Raw genomic sequence first — 13,916 nt, 5'->3', positions numbered from 1 at the left:
GCCACTCCACCTGGTTGAATGCCCACTGGAGCTACTACGCCCCCGTCCTCTCGTGCGTTGACCTCCTCCACAGAAGTCTCATTTACTTCAGCACTTGGTCCCTTGCCATCATCCATGTTCATCTGCACACCTGGATCCTTCGGGTGAACAAACGGAACCATAGCTAGAGGCCACCCACGTTGCAATGCATTTTCCACATACCATCTCCACACTCGAGAGTTTTGAACTGGCATTAGTTCCCAATAAAAACCCTCAGTTGCCCGACTTACTATAACATTGATTGTTATGTCACTTGTCTGTGGATCAACTCTCAAGCCCCTCATTAACCATCCTTTTATAGAAGGTACACTGCTCCAGCCGGTCTATCAATTCCCCTTTCTGATACAATAAAATCTGACAGATCTACCCCAGTTGGCCCGTAATGGATGTTTCCTGGTCCATGGTAAACTTGGAATATTTGTTTATTCGACATATCTGTCAACGAAATAACTAGATCATATTACTCTTTCATGCTGAAGCAATCTACAACGTAATATCTTCTTGTGTATGCCAATGCAACGGTAATGTATTGATTCCAAACTAGCAGATCTTCGTAGTTACCGATATCTACAATACGCACTTCTAGATTAGTACAACTAAAACCCTAAAAATATAATGCATTTATTCAAACAAAGTTTTAAAAAAATACACACTAGTTAACTCAATAGTCACATATAGGATCTATGAATATTACCTGAAATCGGCGTCTGAATCCGGCAGGGCTTCGCCCCTTCTTCTCTTCTCCTCCCCTTTCTTCTTTTTTTTTCACTGGATTTAAGGGGGAGGAATGAGGGCTGGGGCCTGGGCGGCAGGCCTTTTATAGGCAGCGAGGCCTACCGCCCGGCCAGAGGGCGGCAAGGGGCCGCCTGCAAAATGGCCGGCCCCGACTAGCTTTTTTGCATTCGGGCCCCTTGCCACCCCACCAGAGGGCGGCAAGGGCTTTCCTGCAAAAAAACCCTCCCTCCGTCACCGCCTGTCCCTCCCCCGTTTGCCACGTCAGCTTGCCGCCCCAGAGATGGGCGGCAGGGTCTATTTTTGTAATTTTTTTTTGGCCAATAGATTATTTCTGTAAATATTTTTTTAAAAAAATCTAAAAACGAAAAAAATTCTATGGGGGGATGTTGGTCGAGCCGTGGGCTTTGGGTTTGAGGCCCGTGGGCCACTGGCCCTCTCTTGGAGTGGACTCGTGGGCTTTGTGTTTGCGTATCGGCCCGTGTCTTCGTTGATGACAGGATGTGAGTCTATCAGTCGCTGAAATAATTGCGAGAACTACAACGTGTCGCATCATATAGTACGTTTGTTTTCTTATGGAACGGAAAAAGTATGTGAGCCCATGAGTTTAAATATATGATTTGAACCAGAATAAGCGATATTCATCTCAAAGAACCTAACTAACCGAGGTATTACGAGCACATGTGCTAAATATATTATGATTTAAAAACTGAATGGGTAGATTCTAATCACAAGGAAGCTACCTAAGGTATGCTTCTATTGTAAAATTTTGAAGGTAGATAGTGTATTTTACTCTCATAATCAACTTGACTAATCCAAAAGAATTGAACATAAAACATTTTTTTTTGGTGTAAAGACTCTATCGGGTTCCTTTGGCTTTCTCCTAGAAGCTAGGTACTACCTCCATATTTTAATGTATGACGCCGTTGACTTTTTGCTTAACGTTTGACCATTCGTCTTATTCAAAATTCTGTGTAATTATTATTTATTTTATTATGACTTGATTCGTCATCAAATATTTTTTAAGCATGACATAAATATTTTCATATTTGCAAAAAAAAATTGAATAAAACGAATTGTCAAACGTTGGTCGAAAAGTCAACGGCGTCATACATTAAAATACGGAGGGAGTAATATATTTGCCTGTTGTTAAAAAAACATTTTTTCCACGGAACAACACATTGGACGGCGCAAGTAATAAAAACCTAAAGCCAACACTAAGGGCCTCTTTGATTCATAGGATAGGAAAAACACAGGGATAGAAAAAACACAGGAATTGAAGTAGTAGGTTTCTCAAATACTACAGGAATTAGCAAACACAGGAAAGACAATAGGAGTCCTTTGATAGTGCCATGGGAAAAACAAAGGAAAGTTCACAAAGAGGTCACACCTCTTGCTATTTTTCCTATGAAATGTGAAGCATAGGAATACAATCCTATGGAAAGTTTCCTTTCTTTCCTATGAATCAAAGGGATATGTAGGAAAAAATCCATAGGAATTTGAATCCTATGAAAATCCTTTGCCAATCCTTTGAATCAAAGGGGCCCTAAAGGTGGTTGATAGCTCGTCACTGGATCAGAGCTGCATGTCCTTTACAACAGTTGTGCATAGCAACCAAAGCACTGCAACTTTAATCTGAAATATTTTTGAGCTATTTTCCCAATATAGTAATGTTCTGCAGCAAGGGCTATTTGATTCCGCAGTTTACAAATTATGTACGTGCTTATACTAGAAATTATAAATGAGAAAGCTATGATAATGATAAAGCATTGTTGGATTGTGCATGTCAGTCCGCCCTGGGATCTTCTTGAAGACTACTCACATCTGCTCGGTTTATGACATCGCCTGGTGAATTATGACCGAAATATTTCAACCACCGATGGCTACATGGTATAAGATTTTCTACTCTCCTAGATTTGTGATATCGCAATTGCATAAATGGATAACACAACGCTTACAATACAGTAGCTAGACAGTTGCATTGCATGCACATGTTCGATGATGCTGCAAGATTCTTGCTTAATACTCGCCAAATGATTATCTTAAGAAAAATGACACGTAAAAATGAAGCTATTTCCATGAGAAATAAATATGAAAAATCAACCAAAATTTGAATTTAAGTGGTAGAAAAATGGAAAGCTTCTCACCAGTTGATGGTGGATATAAGGCTATTCTTTCCACTGCCTTTTCCAAAATCCCTTTCTCCTTGTTGACCCACTCCTCAAAACTAATCTTGGTGGTTGAGAACCAATTAAAAAAATGCCTTTTCAAAAATGGTCTATGAATCCTTCATGCTAGCTAGAACTTGTGTCAAGTCTGGGTTCTCTCAAACTTTTATGACGGTGCTTAGAGCTCCTATCTACTACCTTTGTCCCATTATAAGTGCAACAATAATTTTCCGTGCCTAACTTTGATCGTCCGTCTTATTTGAAATTTTTTTATAATTAATATTTTTATTATTATGAGATGATAAAACATGAGTAGTACTTTATGCGTGACTAATGTTTTTAATTTTTTTTCAAAAAATTTTCAAATAAGACGAACGATGAAATTTGTGCATGGAAAATCACGGTTGCACTTAAAATGTGATGGAGGGAGTATATCAATATCTGTAATAACACTCTTGGACACCTTGTTCTTAATCTTTGAATCCTGCTTACCATATAGATTTGTGAAATATTTCTCACCATGGGTGCGTATAGGACACGGAGGATCATATTTCTCACTTTCTACAGATATTCCATCCAAACAGCTTGCATGGTAGGAATGACCACAGAATAAAACAGCAACAATTGCCAGCTCATGAGCATTCCATGTAGATTGCTCCTTTAATTGCTTTGAACATAGCTTGCATACCTCCTCCTGGCCAGGGGCAAGAGAAGTGGAATGTGGAGCATTTGATCTTGTTCTATTAGTGGTAACATGGCCAAGGAGATCATTGTCAACCGACCACCTCTCTCTTTAAGTTGAAGCCATTGATTCAGAAAATCCTCTGAGATGACTCACCATGTGATCCTCCTGCAATGATATCCTTGCTGTAGACAGAAGGCATGGAGCTCAATGGCCTTCCTTCTTCCAAATAACTCTCATTGAATGACTTGAAAGAGAGGACTTTATTGTCCAAATTTTGCCTACATAGTTGATGACCTGGTGATTGATGTGCTTTCGTCGTTGAATTTTCATCGACGTTAAGAGAACGACTTCTAGAGGATGAAGGATCTGCACTTGTTAGTAGGGGTGGTGTTGAAGGAAGGGACTCTGACATCTTTATGCCTGAAGCAACGATTACAACACTTGGTGATTTGAGAGAACTCGCCTATGAAAGATAATGATTAGTGAAGGAAAGGAAATGAAGTTTAGAAGAAACAGTATTGATTTTACATAGCATTTCAAATATAGATGCGCTAATTTGGAAGATTTAACCCAAAAAAAATGAATACTTTTTTTTTTCCTGAAACAACCAAAAATGAACACTGCATACCTCAATGGTCGAAGTACTTGATGTAGATTGAACTGCTGAAAACATGGAGAAGATATTAGTGGGAAAGTTGTTTGTCTCTTTAGGCTGTGTTCTTTGTTCAATGTTCCCAACCCCTCTCCCTCGTGTTCCGCGCGCACGCTTTTCAAACTACTAAATGGTGCGTTTTTTTTAAAAAGTTTATATATATACGAAAGTTGCTAAAAAAATCACATTAATTCATTTTTTTAAAAAAATTAACTAATACTTAATTAATCATGCGCTAATAGACCGATCCGTTTTACTTTAGTGAAGTAAGGATTCTAATATGCAACAGAAATACACAGGTTGCTACCCATGATAAACATGGAGAAGATATAAGTGTGAAAGTTGTTTTGTCTCTTTTGTGAAGTTATATGTGCACTTTAGTGCAAGGTACGTACATGAACTTTATGATTTTGCACACATCAAAACTAGGAAAAAAGAATGGTTGTCATATCAAGTTAAGAGAATTACTACAACAGACATAAATGAACAAATTAAAAATGGTGCCACTCCATTATTAAACTGTGCAAAAATTATAGAGTATAAATAATCACAAATATACATAAAAGTTAATCTGATGAAAGATACACGCGAAGGTTAAGTGTATCTTGTAGCCATGTTAAGATAAGTATGTCACCTTAAGTTCGTGTGTTAAAATTCACGAGGTTCTGAACATAAGGACACCTTCATGTTAAAGTTAAAGTAATTCATCTCCAAAGGCGTGTCAACTACTTTACCTATATACACAAACCACTGAAATTAAGACAGATAAAAAAGATGCTTGCATATTATTTACGTGGGAAAATAGTCTAACTGAAGTGGGGTAAACTATGTGCAGGAAGGCATTTCTAGGTCAAGATATTCCAAAGTATCACTCAAAAGAGAACTTATTCCTCACGCACAACACATGAGCATCTCATTATTTTTGACCCAAATCATTTGGGTCCCGCCTTTTCAAATATCTCCTTTTTTTTTCTTGACTGAAATGACATCTTAATGAAACGTAGACAACACGTCAACATAAAATACTATAGATCCATGTGCCATGTAGACGTAACATAGGATAAAACCACTTAGGGAGGTAAATTGATCTGGTTTTAGCAGTTGAGGAATGCTCCATATACGGATTTGTGGTTGAAGGACGTAAATTAAACTAGGCTTAATATTGAGGGGGGTGTAATATGAACTTTTTCCGCGGATGGTTCGTTCACGGTACTTCGGCCGTTTTGGGAGCAAATTGGCCCATAAAAACCGAAATCTCTGCATGAGGTTCTAGTGAATATTTGACCGGATGGAGTCGTGGAGTATATGTACAGTTTATACTAGCTCATTTAAAATTGTTTTAAATTACAGCTGTGTATTTTTTTTATAATTTTTGTTTTTCTCTTAAAGTAAAAAGTAGCGTTTTTCTCTAAATCGATAAATTACTTTGTAGGGGTGCAATTGTGATGCCCAACAAGGTCGGGTTCTCACGCCCATCGAGCGCTTACACCTAGCTGGGGAGTGAGTACAGTCTTACCCTCTTCACACCACAATAATTAGCCGATCGATCGAATATCGAATAACGTCATTACGATATGCTATGGTAATTTCTAGCCATCCAAAATGAGAGCAAAAGCAGTCCTTTTTTCAGCTTTACTACAATTAATAGTACAAAATAGATGTTGCGCCATGTGCAGAGGCGGAGCTAGAACGAAATGGAGGGGGCGCCACTTGTTTAATTTACTCTGCTTTATATCAAGTTTAAGCTAATGCGGGTGTCTAAATTTGTATCGAGGGGGTGCACATATGGTGAAAATAGGTTAGGTATAACTACAAATTTTTCTTAACCGGGTTTCTAGGTACCCCTCAATACTCTACCTCCGCCCCTGCCATGTGAAGCCCCGCAAATAATTAGCGAATAAAGAAAAAAGAAGAGAGAAAGAAAAAAGAGAAAAGCAGAGCAGCAGCAGCAGCAAACAGCAATGCAGCATGCAGCCCAGCCCAGCCCAGCTAGCCGGCGGCCCAGCAGAACAGTAGCACCAGCAGCCCAGCAGCAGGCAGAGCAATAGCAGGAGCAGCAGCCCTGCACAGTACCAGCGTGGTACTGTAGCATCGCGTTACTGTAGCAATTTAGTTCCTCACTAGTCAGCTAGAGCAGCACCAGCTTGTAAGGATAAAAGCGACGATGCAAAACGCAAGAGAGTTATAGATGCGGTCCAGCTGAATGAGATGGATCCAATATTGTTTTTTTTGGTCTGTGTGCTACACACCGCTTTAATTATAAATACATGTTGTAAATGGACATATGTCTTTTTGTCGACTTGTTATTTAAAAGATATGAGAGATTTTAGGGCTCTTAAGATGTACTTTTGTTTTTATGTATGAGGAGGTACCAAATTTACACTATATTTTTTTATCCCGATACATACCTCTTCCTTAAGGTCTGTAATATCACTTAAAAAGTAGTTAGTGTTTTACGAATACATGCACCCCTTTTACTTTGAAGGAGACTAGAAAACAATATACCGTTGCAACGGAATAGCTGACATCTACATGATATCATAGGTATCGGATTGGATACCTTCTATTCCAAACATGAAACCACGTTAATACCGTGCTAACATCATGATGATGTTAGCATTATACCGTAGGTATCGGATCTGTTACCTTCGGTACTAAACATATTACTCCGTAGGTATCAGAATTGGCATTTAGTTATCATGTGGACGTCAGCATGGTACCATAGGTATCAGATATGGTACCTCTAAGTACTGTGGACTTCAGCATGGTACCGTAGGTATGTACCGGAACTGGCATCTTATCATAAGTGTCAGATTTGGTACATCTCGTACCAGACATGATACCCCGTACGTACCAGATCTGGTGCTTAGGTACCATGATGATATCATCATGACACCAGTTATTCCATTGGAACGGTATTAGGTAATACCGTTTTGTAGTATTTCTATTTTACTTTCTACACACTAATTAAGTTCAGCCAAATCCAGCCAACAGCCAACGCCCAACAGTACCGATCATAGTAACATATATCTCCTAATTCCAACTTCCGAATAATCCCAAAACAAATAGCATGCACACATGATACTGATGTACCTCATACATACATACATACATACATACATACATACATATACATATATATATATATATATATATATATATATATATATATATATATATATATATATATATATATATATATATATATATATATATATCCACATGTACGTACAACTAATGAGATACACATATGAATAATAACATTCCATGACAAACCATGAAGTTTATTCGACAAAACATATGTATATATATGGCCGGCCCAAAGTAGTATATTATATGTAGCAAACTAATTAACATATCGAAATATATCTCGATGAAGAGGCAATTTAATGACCACATATATATATGCAAGACATATATATTGATCACATATTTGCATGCATGGATTATGGATATGAGATGCATGCATGCAGCTATATATATATAGTTAGTTAGGTATTTCCTTGGCGTGAGGCTTAGCCATGGTTGGGGGAGAGTCGTAGTTCCCGTAGTCGTTCGTCTTCACCTGCCTCAGAATTCTCTCGTGGACCATCGCCAGCATTTCGTCGTCTTCCTGCCCTTGATGCATGGATTCATCATCAGACGTCTCCTGCATTAATTTCCATGCATACATGCATGCACGCACACATTGAATTAGCTATCAAATATAGATTAAGACATTAACAGGACAGTAATTTAATTAATTTTCTTATAACTCATATATATATATTGATATTCTTCTTTCTATGTAAATGTAATTACTATTAGTTAGGGTTATATCAATTTAATTTATATGTATGGTAATGCAAAAATGCATTTGTGTGCATATGAAAGCATGTATATTTTGTTTTCCTTGACAATGCCTGTACTCACTGAACATTAATCATCATGCCAATCATGGGCACATGCAATTTGCCTATATTACGTTCATACAGATTTCTACAGCAACACGTGGGATATTAATTACTAAGTAGTTAATTAATTAATTTAACAGTAGGAATCATTTTATCCCAAGTTTAACATGTGTACCACTTTACAATAAATCATTTAAACATGGAAAATGGTAGGCCTTAAACTAAAAATTTGCATGATAGAGTGCATTGGAACATTATCTTAGAAAAAGTGCATTGGAACATTTTGCAAATAGTAGTACTACTCAGGTTGACACAGCAATATATATAACTGGTTCACTTTAATTAAGTGAGCTATTTCAGGGTGTATATATGTACTCCTAAAGTTCGAATTAATATGACCCCTAACTAGATATATCTATGAACGAACGGTTCGACCTAATTAATCCACATAACATATTGTATAGCTCTAATACCCACGCACTTCTTGGTCTAATCACCTTGAGCGATCCACATGCAAGTTTCTTTGATATCAGGCCTTATATATACTACGAACCAATGCAAAATGTTTGCCTATCTTGTTAGTGACAAACATAGTCAGTAATAACATCTATATTGAGATTATATGCACTCATCATATCTATCGACAGCTAGGCTATATATATTTTTCCAATAGCTGCTGGTAATTAAATGCATGTAAGGTTAATTTCCATAACATCTCTTTTTGAAGAAGTAATTTATATAGGCCATCAAGGGGATGTAAAGCCCTGTACTGAATTCACCGTGTATATGGTTGTACTTAAAAATAAGACTAGTAGTGTATAGGCACTTTGGTTTGCCGGGACCCAGCAGTATGTTCTTTTTACTTGATGCTTTAGACACATCGGCATATAGTATAAGTTTCCAAATGCACATATTTTATAATTACTTTCTTTAATTATATTTTTTTTCAAAATATAACTGGATGCATATGAAACTGTGTTTCCTTAATTTTCATAACAAATCTACTCATTTATCAATCATTTTCAGATATCGAACTATAATACACTTGTATCCTCTAAGGATTTACGAATTCATGGTTTGACTGCACGCATTTTAGAATGAGAACAAAGGGAGTAGTATATATTATATACATTTGTGGGGGTATATTTGTATGTGAATATTACCCTATATGGAAGTAGACCTAGCTGTATGACAATTGACATGACAGCAAAGACTTGTTTTGAATGAGGTGTAGTTTCTAACTTGTAAAACAAAACTAATTGTCCTATCAGGATTAATCCATCGCACATGAATATAATGGTCAAACAAAACCTGTACGTTCTCTCGGTTGGAAAAATAATGCATATTGTACTTAGTCAACGTGTGCTGCATGTTCTATAGCCGTATGCATGCATATGCTTCTGAAATCAAGGTCAGATAGGTTCTGAAGGCACGTAAGAATCAAAGCCTTAATGGTATATTCAGCAAATTTTCCGGTCGCTTCAGTGCAATGGAAGACTAACAATATACAACTTTGTTTCTTTAGATAATAACAATAAAACTTTGTTAGATTTATAGATCATGCATCGTAATTTTGTTAGATATATTAATTAATAGAAATATAAAGTCATAGACATACCATTGATTGCACTTGATGCTTGTTGATCAACATCTTCCTCCCTCCTGCGTCAAAAAAACCCCAGAAAATCACTAAAAGAAACTGAAATCGGCAAACACGCAAAATTTTTTTTTTTTGCAGTTTCTTCTTGCATATACTAACAATCAAAATAACATGAAAAGTAACAAGATCTGAACATATATTAACCTAGCTAGCCAGCTAGATGATCGGTGTTATATAGCTTCTGTTGAAGTAAAGGCCGGGTTATATATCCATTATCTTTAAAAAGAAAAAAAAAGCTAGATAGATGGTTAACCTGCTGCCATGGAGGTCAGGAGGAGCAAAGCGAAGACGACGACGAGGAGGAGGAAGCTAGACCTCTTGACGGCTCCCATGGCGTGGCCACCAGAGAGCAAGGTCACCTATAGGTTTCCTCCTCTTGAAGATCGAGAGATCTCAGGAGAAGGAGACGAAGCAGCAGCAGCAGCAGATGTGGCTGGAGATGAGGAGTAGGGAGAGAGAGAGAGAGACTGCCTTTCCTTTCCTTGGTTTGGACACAAAGGAACCAACCTGCAGATGTGAGTTGTCTGCAGCAACAACAAAGAAGCAGAGCCAGAGAATTGCTGCAAATTGTTAGTACTATTATTTAATTCTTCTTCCAATATTCTCTTCTTTCTATCTCTCCTTCTCTTGTTCAGAGATGGAATGATATGAGATGAGATGATATGATATGCATGATGGGGATGTGTGAATCTCAGTAGTGGAGTCCCTGCTTGCCTAGTGCAGGTTTGCCTGGTGTTTATTTATTTTTAATTATCAAAAGCTAGGCAGGATTAAAGGGAATGGTCAGTGCTTTGCATTGGCCTATGGAATTCTTTTTTTTCTTCTTCAGAGCTGGCCCTGTCATCATTAGGCTTGCTGGTGTGGTGCAGCATGTTTAGCTTAATTAGCTAGCCCCATAAGCCAAAGCAACTAATACTGTGGCTTGTACGGCTACATGCATGCATGCAGGTATAGTAGTCCCCCCCATAATTGAATAGTTAATCTAAGCTGATATACTAATCTGCTGTCTAGCTTGGAGTGTAATCATGGCATGCTGTATTTTAGAAAAAAGGGAAAATGCCCTGCAAGCAATGTAATTGTGGCTAGTGGTTGCTCATCACATCATATATTCTTGTCATATCATTCTTGTGTGTGCAGGTGGGTGCAAATTACAACAAGAGATTACGATTAATATAGTGAAATAAATCTGTTAGAAATTAAATAATTTTGTGTCTATGGTTGTAATATGGTTGGACAAGAGTGGCCATTGTTCAGAGATCTCTGTAAGGGTGTTTGATGGCCATATAGTACATGGGGCAGACATGCATGCAACATGGTGAGCATCAAAACTCAAAAGTTTACTTGACTGTTAGCTACCTTGAGGTAGAAACTATGATGAGCTATGAGGGGGGTTCGAAGTAAAGCCTGACTAATCACTTTTCAGGCATGCAAGGGCATGGAATTATGGTATCTCTAATTCAGTTACATTTTTTTTTCACAGCATACTTTTCCAGCTACTTTTAGTCATAGTTCAGCATAGTTTATTTTTGGAGTGCACACAATTATATGCAAATATGACAGTGTTAAGAAAAAAAAATTCAGCTATAGCTAGTTAGGGGTCAACATTATGGGCAATGAAATAAAGTATTTAAAACAAAAAGACGACTTTACATAAATTAAAACAAGGTGATCAAAGGAGGGTGGCCGCCTTGTTAGTGGGGAACTGCTTTTCCAGCTTGGGAATATTGTGTTTCTCTAGCTAAGTTAGGAATAGTGTTGAAAGGACAATTGGAGCTAACACTAGTGGAGAATAAAGACACCATGCATCATGGCTGAACCTTTCCTTTTTGAAGATGATAAAAGTATATACTAGTAGTAGTCTGTCTAGGTTTAATACACACATCTCTATCCTATCTCTGATCGAACTGCAGATGATATGATGCAGATGCAGGCCAATTTGCTTTAAAGCTGAATGTTGCTAACTTCCTCTCTGAATCTCTGATCAGTATGATATTTCAGAAAGCTTGCAATTGCTGTCACAGTTCTATACTTTTGGCATACTTAATTACCATGAGGATTGCTCATGATAAGTATAAAATTAATGTTGGTAATTTGTTGTAATATAATGTTGGTACAGATGCATTTCATTTGCGCAAGTGCTTGCTTGAGAAATGGGGAAACCAATCTGGCTAGTCTCACACATATGGTGTATATGTTTATTCAATTGATTGGTACTAAGTACGATTCAGATGATGAAAGGATTTGAAATTCAGTCGACTTGTGGATGATGACCTGTCAGGTTTCAGATAAATTACATTTTTCAGTATGGTTCGTTATGGACAAACAGAATAATAATGTTGTCGTTCTTTGGACGGCAAGGTTACCCATGCGCGTTTTTATCTTGTTAATTTTCTTCTCTTTCTTGGTTGCCTCCAACGAAATAGTCATAGCAGAACTTCTGCAGATTGGATTAATTTGAATCGTCGGTGTGGCTGACCCCTCTCTGAATCCAAATTAAACGAGCAAATTAAGGAAAAACCTGACAGAAAAAATCCAAGTGTTTGTTCTGACGGTGGGAAGGCCATGATGGAGCTATACACTAGTGGTGGCCAGTGGGCACTAGTGCTTGGTACATATGTTGGGACAAGGTGTGCCTGTACGCTACTACGAAAACAATTTTCGCAGGTGACCAAAACAAGTTTTCATAGATGGCCGGAAACTTAGGGACTGATTTAATATATGTATAAAAGAATTTAGGATGTGTTTTGGATAATGGGATATAAAGGGTGGGATTAGGAAATGGAAATGAATGGAAGATTGGGATGAAATGAGATGAGATGAATGTATGACTAAGGTTAAAAGTTATACTTTCGAGGGTGGGATAACATCTCCCTAACCCATTTTCCAAACATACCCATAGGTGAGTGATAAGGTTGACATTGTTGCAATATGAATAGAAAAACAACGAAAAAGGACTATGGGTCGGAACAAATGTTAAATATTCATGGTGTTGTACATATATAGACAAACATATTTTTCCATATATCGCCATTACCAACATTGAATATGGAAAAATGAACAAAAAAAAATGGTGTGGGGGGGGGGGGGGGGGGGCAGACATATATATGAGCAAGCATGCACCAGAAAACATGTATAATCCAAATACTTCTACAACAAAACAACATCAGGAAAAACTTTCAGGAAAATTAAAGAAAGCAGTTTCAGGAACAAGAAAATGCATACAGTAATAACGGTGAGAAGAATACATACATATGTATCGTCAGCTTGATCAGAACATCAGATCTTATTGATCTCCAGGCGGCGGCTGCTCAAGACGACATTAAGGCCTCTGACAGACACACTGAACTGCTCGATCTCGGCAAAATTTAGCAGTTATATATTAGAAGGATAATAAACTCGATCGATCAGACATGGTATATATATGGGCAGCACTAACATATATATCGCTGGGCATGCAGATAAGTACGCATATGGATCGTGAGAGCAAAAGTAGGGTTCGAAAACATTCGACATCATCGCAAAGAAAGGACGGCCACAGCAGCTGATCATAAACTGCACAAGAAACGGAGAGACGACGACACTTGTGCTGTTGTGCATGCACGCACTGTCGGACCATTTCCGCTAGGACGTGATTAATTTCATTTTTTTCCTTTTCTTTTTTTCATTTTTTTTGCATATATAGAAGACACATCTGCGAGTTTGTCTCTAACGCACGATTAAGGAAACGAAGTCAGTGACAAATCTTCGACCCCCCTGAATTTATGTTAAAAGCAAATTTGTTATTTGTTTGTACGTACGTAATGTTGATGTGGGTGGATATCAACATTTTAATTAACTTTAGGCAGATAAAGTCATCCATTCACGACTCTCTGTAAGACTCTTTTGGTTTATATCCTCCACACAATATTTCTCATATCTTTGGGAATTGGCTAGTGAGTAATGATAAAAGAAAAAAAAAACTTATTCTTGTAGGAGCATCCGCTATATATAGGGCTCTATGGTTGAGTAGAAATAATATGGTTTTGACAAATCTCCGTCTGTATCTTATATGCAGGTCCTTTTCAGGGTAATGTATTGGCTCCTATCT

The 13,916-nt window shown here is 37.6% G+C and overlaps 1 protein-coding gene and 1 pseudogene across 1 annotated transcript; both read right to left on the bottom strand.

The window, feature by feature from the left end:
• Positions 1-2,939: 2,939 nt before the first annotated feature.
• Positions 2,940-4,610, bottom strand: LOC127760651 (uncharacterized; annotated as a pseudogene).
• Positions 4,611-7,559: 2,949 nt separating this feature from the next.
• On the bottom strand, positions 7,560-13,214 carry LOC127760757 (protein CASPARIAN STRIP INTEGRITY FACTOR 1-like). Its single transcript, XM_052285056.1, has 4 exons — positions 13,079-13,214; positions 10,083-10,353; positions 9,788-9,831; positions 7,560-7,925 (listed from the first exon to the last, which is right to left on the bottom strand). The coding sequence occupies exons 2-4, from the start codon at positions 10,159-10,161 to the stop codon at positions 7,764-7,766; spliced, it is 285 nt and encodes a 94-aa protein (XP_052141016.1). The 5' UTR covers positions 10,162-10,353; positions 13,079-13,214; the 3' UTR covers positions 7,560-7,763.
• Positions 13,215-13,916: the final 702 nt, after the last annotated feature.

Source organism: Oryza glaberrima, chromosome 1 (assembly GCF_000147395.1).
Source record: "Oryza glaberrima chromosome 1, OglaRS2, whole genome shotgun sequence".
Taxonomy (NCBI): domain Eukaryota; kingdom Viridiplantae; phylum Streptophyta; class Magnoliopsida; order Poales; family Poaceae; genus Oryza; species Oryza glaberrima.
Note: the sequence above shows the minus strand (reverse complement) of the source record. Positions and strands in the feature narration are given on the sequence as shown.

What these genes read in the sequence shown, in the direction of transcription:
- LOC127760757 (XM_052285056.1), bottom strand. Translation starts at nt 10,161, where the DNA reads ATGGGAGCCGTCAAGAGGTCTAGCTTCCTCCTCCTCGTCGTCGTCTTC. An exon ending in CCTGACCTCCATGGCAGCAG is followed by an intron (nt 9,832 to 10,082) that starts GTTAACCATCTA and finishes TTTTTGACGCAG; the next exon opens with GAGGGAGGAAGATGTTGATC. An exon ending in AGCATCAAGTGCAATCAATG is followed by an intron (nt 7,926 to 9,787) that starts GTATGTCTATGA and finishes AAATTAATGCAG; the next exon opens with GAGACGTCTGATGATGAATC.